This window comes from Haliotis cracherodii, unplaced genomic scaffold (assembly GCF_022045235.1).
Source record: "Haliotis cracherodii isolate W230 unplaced genomic scaffold, xgHalCrac1.p SCAF_1, whole genome shotgun sequence".
NCBI classification, from domain to species: domain Eukaryota; kingdom Metazoa; phylum Mollusca; class Gastropoda; order Lepetellida; family Haliotidae; genus Haliotis; species Haliotis cracherodii.
The window spans coordinates 76798045-76812443 of NW_027266264.1; the positions used below are offsets into that span (position 1 = coordinate 76798045).

Below are 14399 nucleotides of genomic sequence, written 5' to 3' on the forward strand. Positions count from 1 at the left end.
TTATTGTGAACTCGACACTTGTTAGGAAAAATAAAAGGTGTATCGATCAATACAGTGACAGTTTAAACAAAATAAACCATGCCAATTAGACTGGAAAAGTGGTATTAGGGTTAGCAGATCCAACAACTCACGGACGATGGGGAAGCCTAGTGGTTAAAGTGTTCGCTTTTCACGCTTTCATTTCTGGCGTCACCTACTAGGATATTGCTGGAATATTGCTAAGAGCGGCGTAAAACTATACTCACTCACTCACTCACTCCAACAAGTCACACTGGAGAAAAAGTATGGGTATAGTTCTTACAGCCCTGGTGGACACGGTTAGTGTGGTGGTTCTTGACACAGCATGTGGTACTGGCTAGTATGGTCAGGGCATGTATTGAAGGGACCGGGGCCATGGTTTCAGGAGATACGGCCTCTGCCTGGAGAGTGTAAGGTCAGTGTGGTGGTTCTTGACACAGCATGTGGTACTGGCTAGTATGGTCAGGGCATGTATTGAAGGGACCGGGGCCATGGTTTCAGGTGATACGGCCTCTGCCTGGAGAATGTAAGGTCAGTGTGGTGGTTCTTGACACAGCATGTGGTACTGGCTAGTATGGTCAGGGCATGTATTGAAGGGACCGGGGCCATGGTTTCAGGAGATACGGCCTCTGCCTGGAGAGTGTAAGGTCAGTGTGGTGGTTCTTGACACAGCATGTGGTACTGGCTAGTATGGTCAGGGCATGTATTGAAGGGACCGGGGCCATGGTTTCAGGAGATACGGCCTCTGCCTGGAGAATGTAAGGTCAGTGTGGTGGTTCTTGACACAGCATGTGGTACTGGCTAGTATGGTCAGGGCATGTATTGAAGGGACCGGGGCCATGGTTTCAGGTGATACGGCCTCTGCCTGGAGAATGTAAGGTCAGTGTGGTGGTTCTTGACACAGCATGTGGTACTGGCTAGTATGGTCAGGGCATGTATTGAAGGGACCGGGGCCATGGTTTCAGGAGATACGGCCTCTGCCTGGAGAGTGTAAGGTCAGTGTGGTGGTTCTTGACACAGCATGTAGTACTGGCTAGTATGGTCAGGGCATGTATTGAAGGGACCGGGGCCATGGTTTCAGGTGATACGGCCTCTGCCTGGAGAGTGTAAGGTCAGTGTGGTGGTTCTTGACACAGCATGTGGTACTGGCTAGTATGGTCAGGGCATGTATTGAAGGGACCAGGGCCATGGTTTCAGGTGATATGGCCTCTGCCTGGAGAGTGTAAGGTCAGTGTGGTGGCTCTTGACACAGCATGTGGTACTGGCTAGTATGGTCAGGGCATGTATTGAAGGGACCGGGGCCATGGTTTCAGGAGATACGGCCTCTGCCTGGAGAGTGTAAGGTCAGTGTGGTGGTTCTTGACACAGCATGTGGTACTGGCTAGTATGGTCAGGGCATGTATTGAAGGGACCGGGGCCATGGTTTCAGGAGATGCGGCCTCTGCCTGGAGAGTGTAAGGTCAGTGTGGTGGTTCTTGACACAGCATGTAGTACTGGCTAGTAAGGTCAGGGCATGTATTGAAGGGACCAGGGCCATGGTTTCAGGAGATACGGCCTCTGCCTGGAGAGTGTAAGGTCAGTGTGGTGGCTCTTGACACAGCATGTAGTACTGGCTAGTATGGTCAGGGCATGTATTGAAGGGACCAGGGCCATGGTTTCAGGAGATACGGCCTCTGCCTGGAGAGTGTAAGGTCAGTGTGGTGGTTCTTGACACAGCATGTAGTACTGGCTAGTATGGTCAGGGCATGTATCGAAGGGACCGGGGCCATGGTTTCAGGTGATACGGCCTCTGCCTGGAGAGTGTAAGGTCAGTGTGGTGGTTCTTGACACAGCATGTAGTACTGGCTAGTATGGTCAGGGCATGTATTGAAGGGACCGGGGCCATGGTTTCAGGAGATACGGCCTCTGCCTGGAGAGTGTAAGGTCAGTGTGGTGGTTCTTGACACAGCATGTGGTACTGGCTAGTATGGTCAGGGCATGTATTGAAGGGACCGGGGCCATGGTTTCAGGAGATACGGCCTCTGCCTGAAGAGTGTAAGGTCAGTGGTTTGATGCCCGGGCGCAGCATACCATTCAACTTGTATGACAGTACTTGTTGTTAATCTGCATTTAGGGGATAAAACAAGGATTGATCGACTTGAAGTCAGTGTGCTGTGTCTGAGTGGGTCAATGTAAAACTGCAGCATGATATTTTCCTGGGTTAGAACTATATAACCGGTATTAGTCTGGATGAGGACAAGCAGCCACACATACACACACCGGCATGCTCATCGCTATATAAGTGCAATAATCTGGAACTCGACATCAAATCCATTTCACCTCACGTGTATTATTGGATCCCATTGAGAAAAAGAAATTCCTACAGTTTTCATTTTAAAGAACACATATTAGTCAATCCTCTTCAGTTTAAGAAGTATTGTTAAACTATGTTAACTCAAGACTCTCTTACCCTATTTGCTGTAATAAGCACCCTGGGTGCTAGAAAAATTCCAAATTAGATGCTTATTAAAACATACACAAATCAAATTTTTGTGAGAGATAAAGTAATTCACACAGCAGTTAAACCCAACATTTTTATACCCCCATTTACGAAGTAAATCGGGGGTATATAGCGTTCCGTTCGTCCGTTTGTCCGTCCTTCCGTCCGAGCTTTTGTACGGCCCATGACTTTTTAACCATGCACCCTAGCTTCACCAAACTTGCTACACACATTTACCAAATGAGTACTTGTGTCTTTTGCTAGTTTGAAGATTGCCGTTTCCATGGAATCATGGTGAAACATAAATTTGGGGTAGAGTTTTTGTAAGATCCATGTTTACAATATTATTATCCCCCGCCGCGCGAAAGCGCGAAGCGGGGGATATAGTATTCACGACCGTCCGTACGTCCGTCCGTACGTCCCACCTGTTTGTTGCCGCGATATCTCAAGAACTAAACACTGGATTGTCTTCATATTTGGAACTATGGTGTATATACAGACTCCGCAGACACCAGTCGGTTTTGGTGACCTTGACCCCATTTTCAAGGTCACAGCAGGCATATCTGCTTTTGGAGTTGGAAAACGGTGTTGCCGCAATATCTCAAGAACTAATCTCTGGAATGTCTTCATATTTGGAACTATGGTGTATATACAGACTCCGCAGACACCAGTCGGTTTTGGTGACCTTGACCCCATTTTCAAGGTCACAGCAGGCATATCTGCTTTTGGAGTTGGAAAACGGTGTTGCCGCAATATCTCAAGAACTAATCGCTGGATTGTCTTCATATTTGGAACTATGGTGTATATACAGACTCTGCAGACACCAGTTGGTTTTAGTGACCTTGACCCCATTTTCAAGGTCACAGCAGGCATATCTGCTTTTGGAGTTGGAAAACGGTGTTGCCACAATATCTCAAGAACTAATCTCTGGAATGTCTTCATATTTGGAACTATGGTGTATATACAGACTCCGCAGACACCAGTCGGTTTTGGTGACCTTGACCCCATTTTCAAGGTCACAGCAGGCATATCTGCTTTTGGAGTTGGAAAACGGTGTTGCCGCAATATCTCAAGAACTAATCTCTGGAATGTCTTCATATTTGGAACTATGGTGTATATACAGACTCCGCAGACACCAGTCGGTTTTGGTGACCTTGACCCCATTTTCAAGGTCACAGCAGGCATATCTGCTTTTGGATTTGGAAAACGGTGTTGCCGCAATATCTCAAGAACTAATCTCTGGATTGTCTTCATATTTGGAACTATGGTGTATATACAGACTCTGCAGACACCAGTTGGTTTTAGTGACCTTGACCCCATTTTCAAGGTCACAGCAGGCATATCTGCTTTTGGAGTTGGAAAACGGTGTTGCCGCAATATCTCAAGAACTAATCTCTGGATTGTCTTCATATTTGGAACTATGGTGTATATACAGACTCCGCAGACACCAGTCGGTTTTGGTGACCTTGACCCCATTTTCAAGGTCACAGCAGGCAAATCTGCTTTTGGAGTTGGAAAACAGTGTTGCCGCGATATCTCAAGAACTAATCTCTGGATTGTCTTCATATTTGGTACTATGGTGTATATACAGACTCTGCAGACACCAGTCGGTTTTCGTGACCTTAAATTAATTTTCAAGGTAACATTAACTTAATTTTCAAGGTAACAGACTCCGCAGACACCAGTTGGTTTTGGTGACCTTGACCCCATTTTCAAGGTCACAGCAGGCATATCTGCTTTTGGAGTTGGAAAACGGTGTTGCCGCAATATTGGTGACCTTGACCCCATTTTCAAGGTCACAGCAGGCATATCTGCTTTTGGAGTTGGAAAACGGTGTTGCCGCAATATCTCAAGAACTAATCTCTGGATTGTCTTCATATTTGGAACTATGGTGTATATACAGACTCCGCAGACACCAGTCAGTTTTGGTGACCTTGACCCCATTTTCAAGGTCACAGCAGGCAAATCTGTTTTTGGAGTTGGAAAACGGTGTTGCCACAATATCTCAAGAACTAATCTCTGGATTGTCTTCATATTTGGTACTATGGTGTACAGGCGGGGGATATTTCGTCACTCTGTGACAAATACTTGTGTATCCTAGCTTCAGCAAACATGCTACATTAACCGCTATGATTGTTTTTTATCTTTTATAAGGTTCTGAAAGTTTTCTCTTTTGCTGGAAACATGATGGAATTTAGAAATTTTAATGACTGGTTTTGTATAGCTAATATATTTTCAAAAATTGTTTCCACACATGTAGATCATCATAAGTATCTGTGCTTTGTGATAGTTTGAATTTATGAATTCTTTACCATATTTGTTAAGGCTAGATGGAAATTATTAATTATTGATTTTCTTATTTCATATTGTTCCATTTAATGTGTTTTTATATCAACAATTTTTGGTCCTTTTGATAATTCTTCTTATGTAACTCCTCAATCAAATTTTTATTCCAAGGTGTTCCTTGTGATCTACTTCCTCGTAGTGAACACTGGTAACATGGGAGATTTGGAGGTGGGGGGGGGGGGGTCAATTGTCACTGGAACTCAATCTGAGTTTTAAAACATTGAAGTTAAAATCAGTTAGAAATATGTAATATTTCATTATTTAACAAACTATTTACTATTTGTTGTTGACAAGTGGGAATAACGGGGGTATGTGAGCTTTGCTCACTTCTTTCTTGTTTATGATAGTTACAAGGAAATTGTATATCCCTTCTACATAGCTGTGTTTTATGTTAAGAAATCTGTAATATACACAAGAAAATAAGGACTTGGTAGTGAATGCTTTGATAGATTCGTCACAGATTGGTCTAGAAGTCTCTAGAAGGGGGCACTTATTTGGAACAGGGTGCTATATATGGTGAATAATGTAACTGTATATTTCATGTAGGACAACTTCTACATATTGTAACTTTGTAACAATGTAACTGACAGAAGCTGATATTGCACTATGGTCTATAATTCAATATTATGTTTTGGTGGTTCCATTTCTTGTGAACAACTGGTATCATCACTGGTTTTTAGTGATCCATTTATATAGTTTTGAAAAATCGGGGATATAGCGATGAGCATGTCCGTCAGCCGTCTGTTTGCTGTTTCTGGATCAGAACTCAGAACCTCTTGATACATTTGTCAAGTGGTGAACTGGTGCCTTGGGATGATTTTGGATATTTTTTTTATTTATTTTTTTCCGTTTTTTTTTACCTGAACCGATGAAAGATTTTTCATCCAAACTTGGTACATATATTAACCAGGGGCTGAAGTGCTGCCTTTTGCTATTGTAGGGGCCTGGGTGATTTGTCATCTTCTGATGATTTGTGATGATTTGGGTTTGTTTTGTTTTTTGTCTCCTGCCGCGCGAAAGCGCGGAGCGGGGGACATAGTATTCACGACCGTCCGTAAGTCCGTCCGTCCGTACGTCCCACCTGTTTGTTGCCGCGATATCTCAAGAACTAAACACTGGATTGTCTTCATATTTGGAACTATTGTGTATATACAGACTCCGCAGACACCAGTCGGTTTTGGTGACCTTGACCCCAGTCGGTTTTGGTGACCTTGACCCCATTTTCAAGGTCACAGCAGGCAAATCTGCTTTTGGAGTTGGAAAACGGTGTTGCCGCAATATCTCAAGAACTAATCGCTGGATTGTCTTCATATTTGGTACTCTGGTGTATATACAGGCGGGGGACATTTCGTCACTTTGTGACAAATACTTGTTATATTTAATGTTTTCATGACAAGTTGGACTTATTACACTGAAAATGATGGTAGTGTTCGTTTCCAGAGCAGAACTCAAAAACTGTTTCATATTTCTGAAAGAAACTTTCTATACAGATCAGTCTAGTGGTGAACTGGTGCCTTTTGATGATTTGGGATTTTTATTTTTTTTGTTTTTTAAGTTTGTTTTTATGACAACAAGTTGGACTTACACTGAATATGAGGGTAGTGATCGTTTCCTTAGCAGAACTCCAAAACTGTTGAATATCTTGATAAACATACTGTGCAGATACCTTTTGATGATTTGGGATATTGAAAAATACTGACCAGCATTATTTTTTTCTTCACTGAACTGAAGGTATCCAATGGCAGTGAACTGAAAGTGGGGTGTAAGTAGCCAGCTTAATTTCTGAATTGCACCAGAACTATGGGAAATGTCATCTCCTGATGACTCTTGGTTCTCCCTTTGTGCCGGAGGGAATCTGTTTAGTTGTCTGGTCAAGACTGGTGGTTCTTGGGCGCTCTAATTGAATACTTCCATTTCTACATACTGAAATCTTTATGTTGAAGTGGGCATATGTACTAAGATGAAGTTTTCCAAGTCTTTATTAGGTTAAACGGATGCCACCACTGCACCAGAACATTGTAGAATGACTTTCATCTTCATGGCTTAACATTGTCACATCTCATACATGTGAACATATACAACAGTTGATGATGTCTGGGATCAGATACAGCCAGCTTAGCTCCCAGGAAGCCAGATCCCCTCTGTTTCCCTCTATAACAACCCCATACAATTAACTTGGTGTTAAGCACAGGCTCTAGTAGACTGCTGGCATTAGATACATTTGGGATGGCAGAACGCCCCTCCCATGACGTCTTCAAGAAGCATCAAGCATCCGTCCTGGCAAACAGTTGAGGCTGGTGGTCTACTGGCAAAGGACTGTCAAATAATTAAGGATTATATAACATGACATCTCACCCTTTCTTATAATGAACATTTAGTTACATGATGGACGCAGTGGGTTATAAAAAAGATATAAAAGCAAGCAAATCTAATTATGTCTAAGAGTTTGATTTTGTCAGGTCTTGGAGTATTTCCTGTTCATACAGGACACAGCTTGTCTGGAGAATGTCTGTGTTTTTCCACATGGATGTCTTGTTAACTTTATTTTGTTGTTGCTTGCAGTGGAGCGCTTCCCTCCTCGTCCCAGGATGTTAAGATTACATTGGTAACTACGGACAGAGATCCAGACCAGGGGTCCAAGATCACAGGATGTCGCGCTATCGAGTGCGCAACTTGTTCAAATTCAGAACAAAAAGTACCACAGATGTAAGTGATCACAATTCTTTTCATATGAAGGAAGTAATTTTGTGCTGCAGCCTTATAAGGTTCTATTTATTTGTTATGTTAAAAACTAAAGGGTCTTTGTAAAGAAGAGATGTCATTCAATACAAAATCTTGTCAGCATGTTATTCTAAGAATTTATTTATTACTGCAACTGGGCCATGTTTAGAGGTGTGATCATGGTGATTCTGTTAAGATATTTGAGTTGCAACATTCATAATGCCACAGTGCCTTTCTGAACCATGACGTATGCTTGTTAATCAGTAGTAGAACACAAGATTTTCTTGTGTATAGTGCAGCATTTTTCACCAAAATAATACAGCTGTGTGGATGGAGGTGTGCATTATACATGCAGACAATGAGTTTTGATTAAGTTTTGATTATTTTTCCAAATGCAAAGACATTACTGTGAGAACGTAACACAGGAAATAGCTTGACAACCACCCCATAGTGATTACACTATCTGGTTATAAAAAGTGATCCTTTTATATCTGGCCTTATGTTTGTAATCTCTTGCATAAGTTTTATTCCAAATTCTATCCAATAGTCTTTTCATTAATTTTGGTGATGTGTGTTGGCTTGACTGTCAACTCCAATATGTTCCCTGATGTGTGTTGGCTTGACTGTCAGTCACCCTCTCACCTCCAATATGTTCCCTGATGTGTGTTGGCTTGACTCTCACCTCCAATATGTTCCCTGATGTGTGTTGGCTTGACTCTCACCTCCAATATGTTCCCTGATGTGTGTTGGTTTGACTGTCAACTCCAATATGTTCCCTGATGTGTGTTGGCTTGACTTTCAACTCCAATAATGTTCCCTGATGTGTGTTGGCTTGACTGTCACCTCCAATATGTTCCCTGATGTGTGTTGGCTTGACTCTCACCTCCAATATGTTCCCTGATGTGTGTTGGCTTGACTTTCAACTCCAATAATGTTCCCTGATGTGTGTTGGCTTGACTGTCACCTCCAATATGTTCCCTGATGTGTGTTGGCTTGACTCTCACCTCCAATATGTTCCCTGATGTGTGTTGGCTTGACTCTCGCCTCCAATATGTTCCCTGATGTGTGTTGGCTTGACTCTCACCTCCAATATGTTCCCTGATGTGTGTTGGCTTGACTCTCACCTCCAATATGTTCCCTGATGTGTGTTGGCTTGACTGTCACCTCCAATATGTTCCCTGATGTGTGTTGGCTTGACTGTCACCTCCAATATGTTCCCTGATGTTTGTTGGCTTGACTCTAACCTCCAATATGTTCCCTGATGTGTGTTGGCTTGACTGTCACCTCCAATATGTTCCCTGATTTGTGTTGGCTTGACTGTCAACTCCAATATGTTCCCTGATGTGTGTTGGCTTGACTTTCAACTCCAATAATGTTCCCTGATGTGTGTTGGCTTGACTCTCACCTCCAATATGTTCCCTGATGTGTGTTGGCTTGACTCTCACCTCCAATATGTTCCCTGATGTGTGTTGGCTTGACTCTCGCCTCCAATATGTTCCCTGATGTGTGTTGGCTTGACTCTCACCTCCAATATGTTCCCTGATGTGTGTTGGCTTGACTCTCGCCTCCAATATGTTACCTGATTTGTGTTGGCTTGACTCTCACCTCCAATATGTTCCCTGATGTGTGTTGGCTTGACTGTCACCTCCAATATGTTCCCTGATGTGTGTTGGCTTGACTGTCACCTCCAATATGTTCCCTGATGTTTGTTGGCTTGACTCTAACCTCCAATATGTTCCCTGATGTGTGTTGGCTTGACTCTCACCTCCAATATGTTCCCTGATGTGTGTTGGCTTGACTGTCAACTCCAATATGTTCCCTGATGTGTGTTGGCTTGACTCTAACCTCCAATATGTTCCCTGATGTGTGTTGGCTTGACTCTCACCTCCAATATGTTCCCTGATGTGTGTTGGCTTGACTTTCAACTCCAGTATGTTCCCTGATGTGTGTTGGCTTGACTCTAACCTCCAATATGTTCCCTGATGTGTGTTGGCTTGACTGTCACCTCCAATATGTTCCCTGATGTGTGTTGGCTTGACTGTCACCTCCAATATGTTCCCTGATGTTTGTTGGCTTGACTCTAACCTCCAATATGTTCCCTGATGTGTGTTGGCTTGACTCTCACCTCCAATATGTTCCCTGATTTGTGTTGGCTTGACTGTCAACTCCAATATGTTCCCTGATGTGTGTTGGCTTGACTTTCAACTCCAATAATGTTCCCTGATGTGTGTTGGCTTGACTCTCACCTCCAATATGTTCCCTGATTTGTGTTGGCTTGACTGTCAACTCCAATATGTTCCCTGATGTGTGTTGGCTTGACTTTCAACTCCAATAATGTTCCCTGATGTGTGTTGGCTTGACTTTCACCTCCAATTTGTTCTCTGATGTGTGTTGGCTTGACTTTCAGTTGTCTGAATGGAACAAGAATGATGAGAAGCTGCTTAAGACGGTGGAGTCTGGCGATGTCAAGAAGGCGACCAGTATACTCAACAAGAAAACTCTCAACCCTACCAAACTTGGGCCTAAGGGACACTCAGTGTAAGTTACAAAGTATCAACGATCTGTACTCTGCATCTATATTTGCTGGAAAAAAAGTCAGTTGAGAAACTAACATCAGTAAGCACTTGAAACACACTCCCAACAGCACAATGACCATGATGACATGAATAACACATGCCCACCAACACAGTGACTTGAATCACACAGGCCCACAGAGGCCCACCAACACAAAGACATGAATCACACCGGCCTACAGAGGCCCACCAACACAAAGACTTGAATCACACAGGCCCACACAGGCCCTCTAACACAATGACATGAATCACACAGGCCCACAGAGGCCCACCAACACAATGACTTGAATCACACCGGCCCACCAACACAATGACATGAATCACACAGGCCCACCAACACAATAACTAGAATCACACAGGCCCACCAACACAATGACTTGAATCCCACCGGCCCTCCAACACAATGACATGAATCACACAGGCCCACACAGGCCCACCAACACAATGACATGAATCACACAGGCCCACACAGGCCCACCAGTGTGATTCATGTCATTGTGTTGGTGGGCCTGTGTGGGCCTGTGTGATTCATGTCATTGTGTTGGTGGGCCTGTGTGATTCAATTCATTGTGTTGGTGGGCCTCTTTGGGCCCATGAATCACACAGGCCCACCAACACAATGATATGAATCACACAGGCCCACACAGGCCCACCAACACAATGACATGAATCACACCGGCCCACACAGGCCCACCAACACAATGACATGAATCACACCGGCCCACACAGGCCCACCAACACAATGACATGAATCACACCGGCCCACCAACACATTGATATGAATCACAGAGGCCCACACTAAAAAAATATTAAAAACACAGGCCCAGCAACACAATGTGCCTTCTACAACATTGTTTTTCTGGTTATATGTTCGATGAATGGTATTTCTCTGTCAACTCTCTGGCAGGGAATCCAGGAGGGTGTCATATCAAAGGATTTGAAATCTTGCATCTGAAAGTTTCTTTGAGAAGACTGAGCTTATTTGATTGTGAAATTACTATTATCAAGCTTTGAAATATTGAACAATTATTAATACTACAATTTCATACAAAATGTTTTGCTTCTTTTGCATGCAATGCATGTGCAGCCCTTTACAGAAGACTGTCATGGGGTGAACATGTAAACATGATTGTAACAGTATCTGTGATGTTTGTATTGCAGCCTACATATTGCATGTGCCGTAGGCAACGACCAGATAGTTGAACTCCTGCTGAAGTATAGTGATGATGTCAACGACCTCACAATACAAGGTGGGTACTGGACTATGTCTTACGCTACAAGGTGGGTACTGGGATGATATCTTATGCTACTAGGTGGGTACTGTAATGATGTCTTACACTACAAGGTGGGTACTGTAATGATGTCTTACACTACAAGGTGGGTACTGGTATGATGTCTTACAATACAAGGTGGGTACTGTGATGATGTTTTACACTACAAGGTGGGTACTGGTATGATGTCTTACAATACAAGGTGGGTACTGTGATGATGTTTTACACTACAAGGTGGGTACTGGGATGATGTCTTACACTACAAGGTGGGTACTGGTATGATGTCTTACACTACGAGGTGGGTACTGGTAAGATGTCTCATACTACAAGGCGGGTACTGTGATGATGTTTTACACTACAAGGTGGGTACTGCGATGATGTCTTGCACTACAAGGTGGGTACTGGGATGATATCTTACCCCACAAGGTGGGTACTGTGATGATGTCTTACACTACACGGTGGGTACTGTGATGATGTTTTACACTACAAGGTGGGTACTGGTATGATGTCTCATACTACAAGGTGGGTACTGTGATGATGTTTTACACTACAAGGTGGGTACTGGGATGATATCTTACACTACAAGATGGGTACTGGGATGATGTCTTACACTACAAGATGGGTACTGGTATGATGTCTTACACTACAAGATGGGTACCAAGGTGATGTCAATGACCTGACAATACAATGTAGTTACCATGGTGATGTCAGTAAACCTGACAATAAAAGATAGATACCAAGGTTATCATGGGCAGAGAGATACTGGACTAATGATTGATTTTTTGTAATACATGACCTTTCTCGAGATGCATGGATAAATAATGGGGAACAGAGAAGTGTTGGTACTTTTGATGCTTGAACACTGTAAAGAAATATGAGGAAACGATGGTAATCATGATGGCAAGTGTTTTGTAAAGATGCTACCATGTGTATACAGTGATGAGCATCTTCTGTGGATCTGCAAATTTTTGTGACCACAAATTTGTTAAAATCTGATGGCTTCTCCCATAAACACCCTCAAATTATGGATCACGCTCAATTGCAAAGAAGTTTCAGCTGAAAAGGAAAAGTATCCATTTTCATCCCTGTGTGTAATTCACAAGGTCTGGGAGTTTAGAATTAATGTTTTCTTTTCCCTGTTTTCTACCCACATTTTGTGCTGTCAGTTTTTGTTCTCATGACAATGTGGATGCTATTTGAAAGGGTTACATACAAGACACTATGCGCAAGGCTGCATCGATTTTCACAAATTCTTGACGTGAAAAATGTACATGGATAGATTTCCTCTTTCTCGACTGTTGTCTTTAATTCTAAGAATTATGAGGGTCAAAGAAAAAGTATTCATTGAGAAATTGCTTCTTGACATACATGCTTGATCATACAAGTAAAGAGAGTTAGGCACTCATCTTCAACTGCAAACTTCAAATCCTTTTGGGGTTAAGAGTCCGCATGTCAACCCATCTCATGTGAGCTGCATCTAAACCGTTGATAAATACTGCTTGATAGAAATATTACATTTCACAACAAAATAAGAGTTGTTTTTTCTCAAGGAGACATGTAGCTATTTCGACGATATTGTCAGCTGGAGTAATATGAGGAGACTCTTTATTTCTGTCATCATGTTCTGTTCTGTTGTTTCATCCAGGCAACACAGCTCTCCAGCTTGCAGCAGCCAAGGGGCACAGCACAGTGGTGCAGAGACTGCTGCTGGTCAGTAGATCGACCTTATCACACACATACTATATGTCTTCATACATAATACAGGGAGTCTGTATAGACCTTAGGCAGCAGAGTTGTGTAACATAATGGCATTGTCTGGTGTAAATATACTGTAAATATACCAGATATATATCCGGGTTAGAATTGGGGTGTTCTCACTTTGCCAGCAGCTATTGTTAGAATTGGTCTTCAGCAACCCATGCTTGTCATAAGTTGATACTTACAGGGTTGGCTGGTCGGACTCGCTGACTTGGTTGATGCAATGTCATCATATCCAAAATGTGTAGATCAATGTACATCATGTGTCAATCACTTGGTTGTCTGGTCCAGACTTGATTATTTACAGACTGCTGTGAGTGAGGAGTTAAAATATTTTACAAAATAAAAAAAATATTTTGTATGACTTGATTAAGATTCAATTTGCCGATCGTCAATGACTTTCCGAATCCTGGTTCTCCCTGATTATGTTTCTAGTTTTTTTTAGCACAATACCCATGCTAGTGGTTCACCAAAGTAGTAAACGTCAAAACCTCCATCACTTTCCACCACAGTGAGGTTACATGCCATGATATAACTGAAATAATGTTCATAGCGATGTGAAACCCAAATCACTCACTCACTGTATTGAATCACATTGTAAGTCACAACAGTGTATCATTACAGCCCGGCTAATGTTCTTCTTTCAGGCTGGCGCTGACGTGGACATGCGAGACAGCAATGACATGACGGCCCTCCATCACACATGTGCAGGCGTCCATTTTGAATGTGTTCAAGTTCTCCTCAATGGCAACGCCAGTCCCAGAAGTAAAGAGAAGGTACAAAAGGAAATGTGATAATTCAACAATTCCAAAATAGCTAACAGAATTTATTGTTATTTTTTTTTAACAAGCAGTCATAGAGTGTGTTCATATTATTGCATTTTAGCTGTTTCTGTTGTATATAGGCCACATATTCCTAATGTCATGCGCTTTGAGCACTTGTCGTTTGGAGACAGGCTCTATATCAGTGGCCTATAATTATTACTTTAGAAATTGTTGCCATATAAAAAAATATCCTTTTTTCCAACCACTATACCAATTTGTTATGTATTAGTCAATGTATCTGCTGACATGAAAACAAATTTATTCTTGATCTTTGTCCATATGTCTGTGTGATATTATGAAATCTTTGATGTTGCTTATATCCAGAAATGAAAGCAAAACATTTTGGTTGTGGCACATATATAAACATGATTAAGTAAATGAAATGGCTACATGAAATAATGTTACCTTT

The 14399-nt window shown here is 42.5% G+C and overlaps 1 protein-coding gene across 2 annotated transcripts in view; it reads left to right on the top strand.

Moving 5' to 3' along the window:
* LOC139476459 (ankycorbin-like) overlaps window positions 1-14399 on the top strand; it is a 91911-nt gene that overhangs the window by 29291 nt on the left and 48221 nt on the right. For both annotated transcript variants that reach the window (XM_071259412.1, XM_071259422.1), the window contains exons 2-6: window positions 7406-7549; window positions 9972-10102; window positions 11299-11387; window positions 13054-13118; window positions 13814-13942. In XM_071259412.1, coding sequence (XP_071115513.1) covers window positions 7493-7549; window positions 9972-10102; window positions 11299-11387; window positions 13054-13118; window positions 13814-13942 — 471 coding nt within the window. In that variant the 5' untranslated portion in view covers window positions 7406-7492. The remainder of the gene's footprint in view (window positions 1-7405; window positions 7550-9971; window positions 10103-11298; window positions 11388-13053; window positions 13119-13813; window positions 13943-14399) is intronic.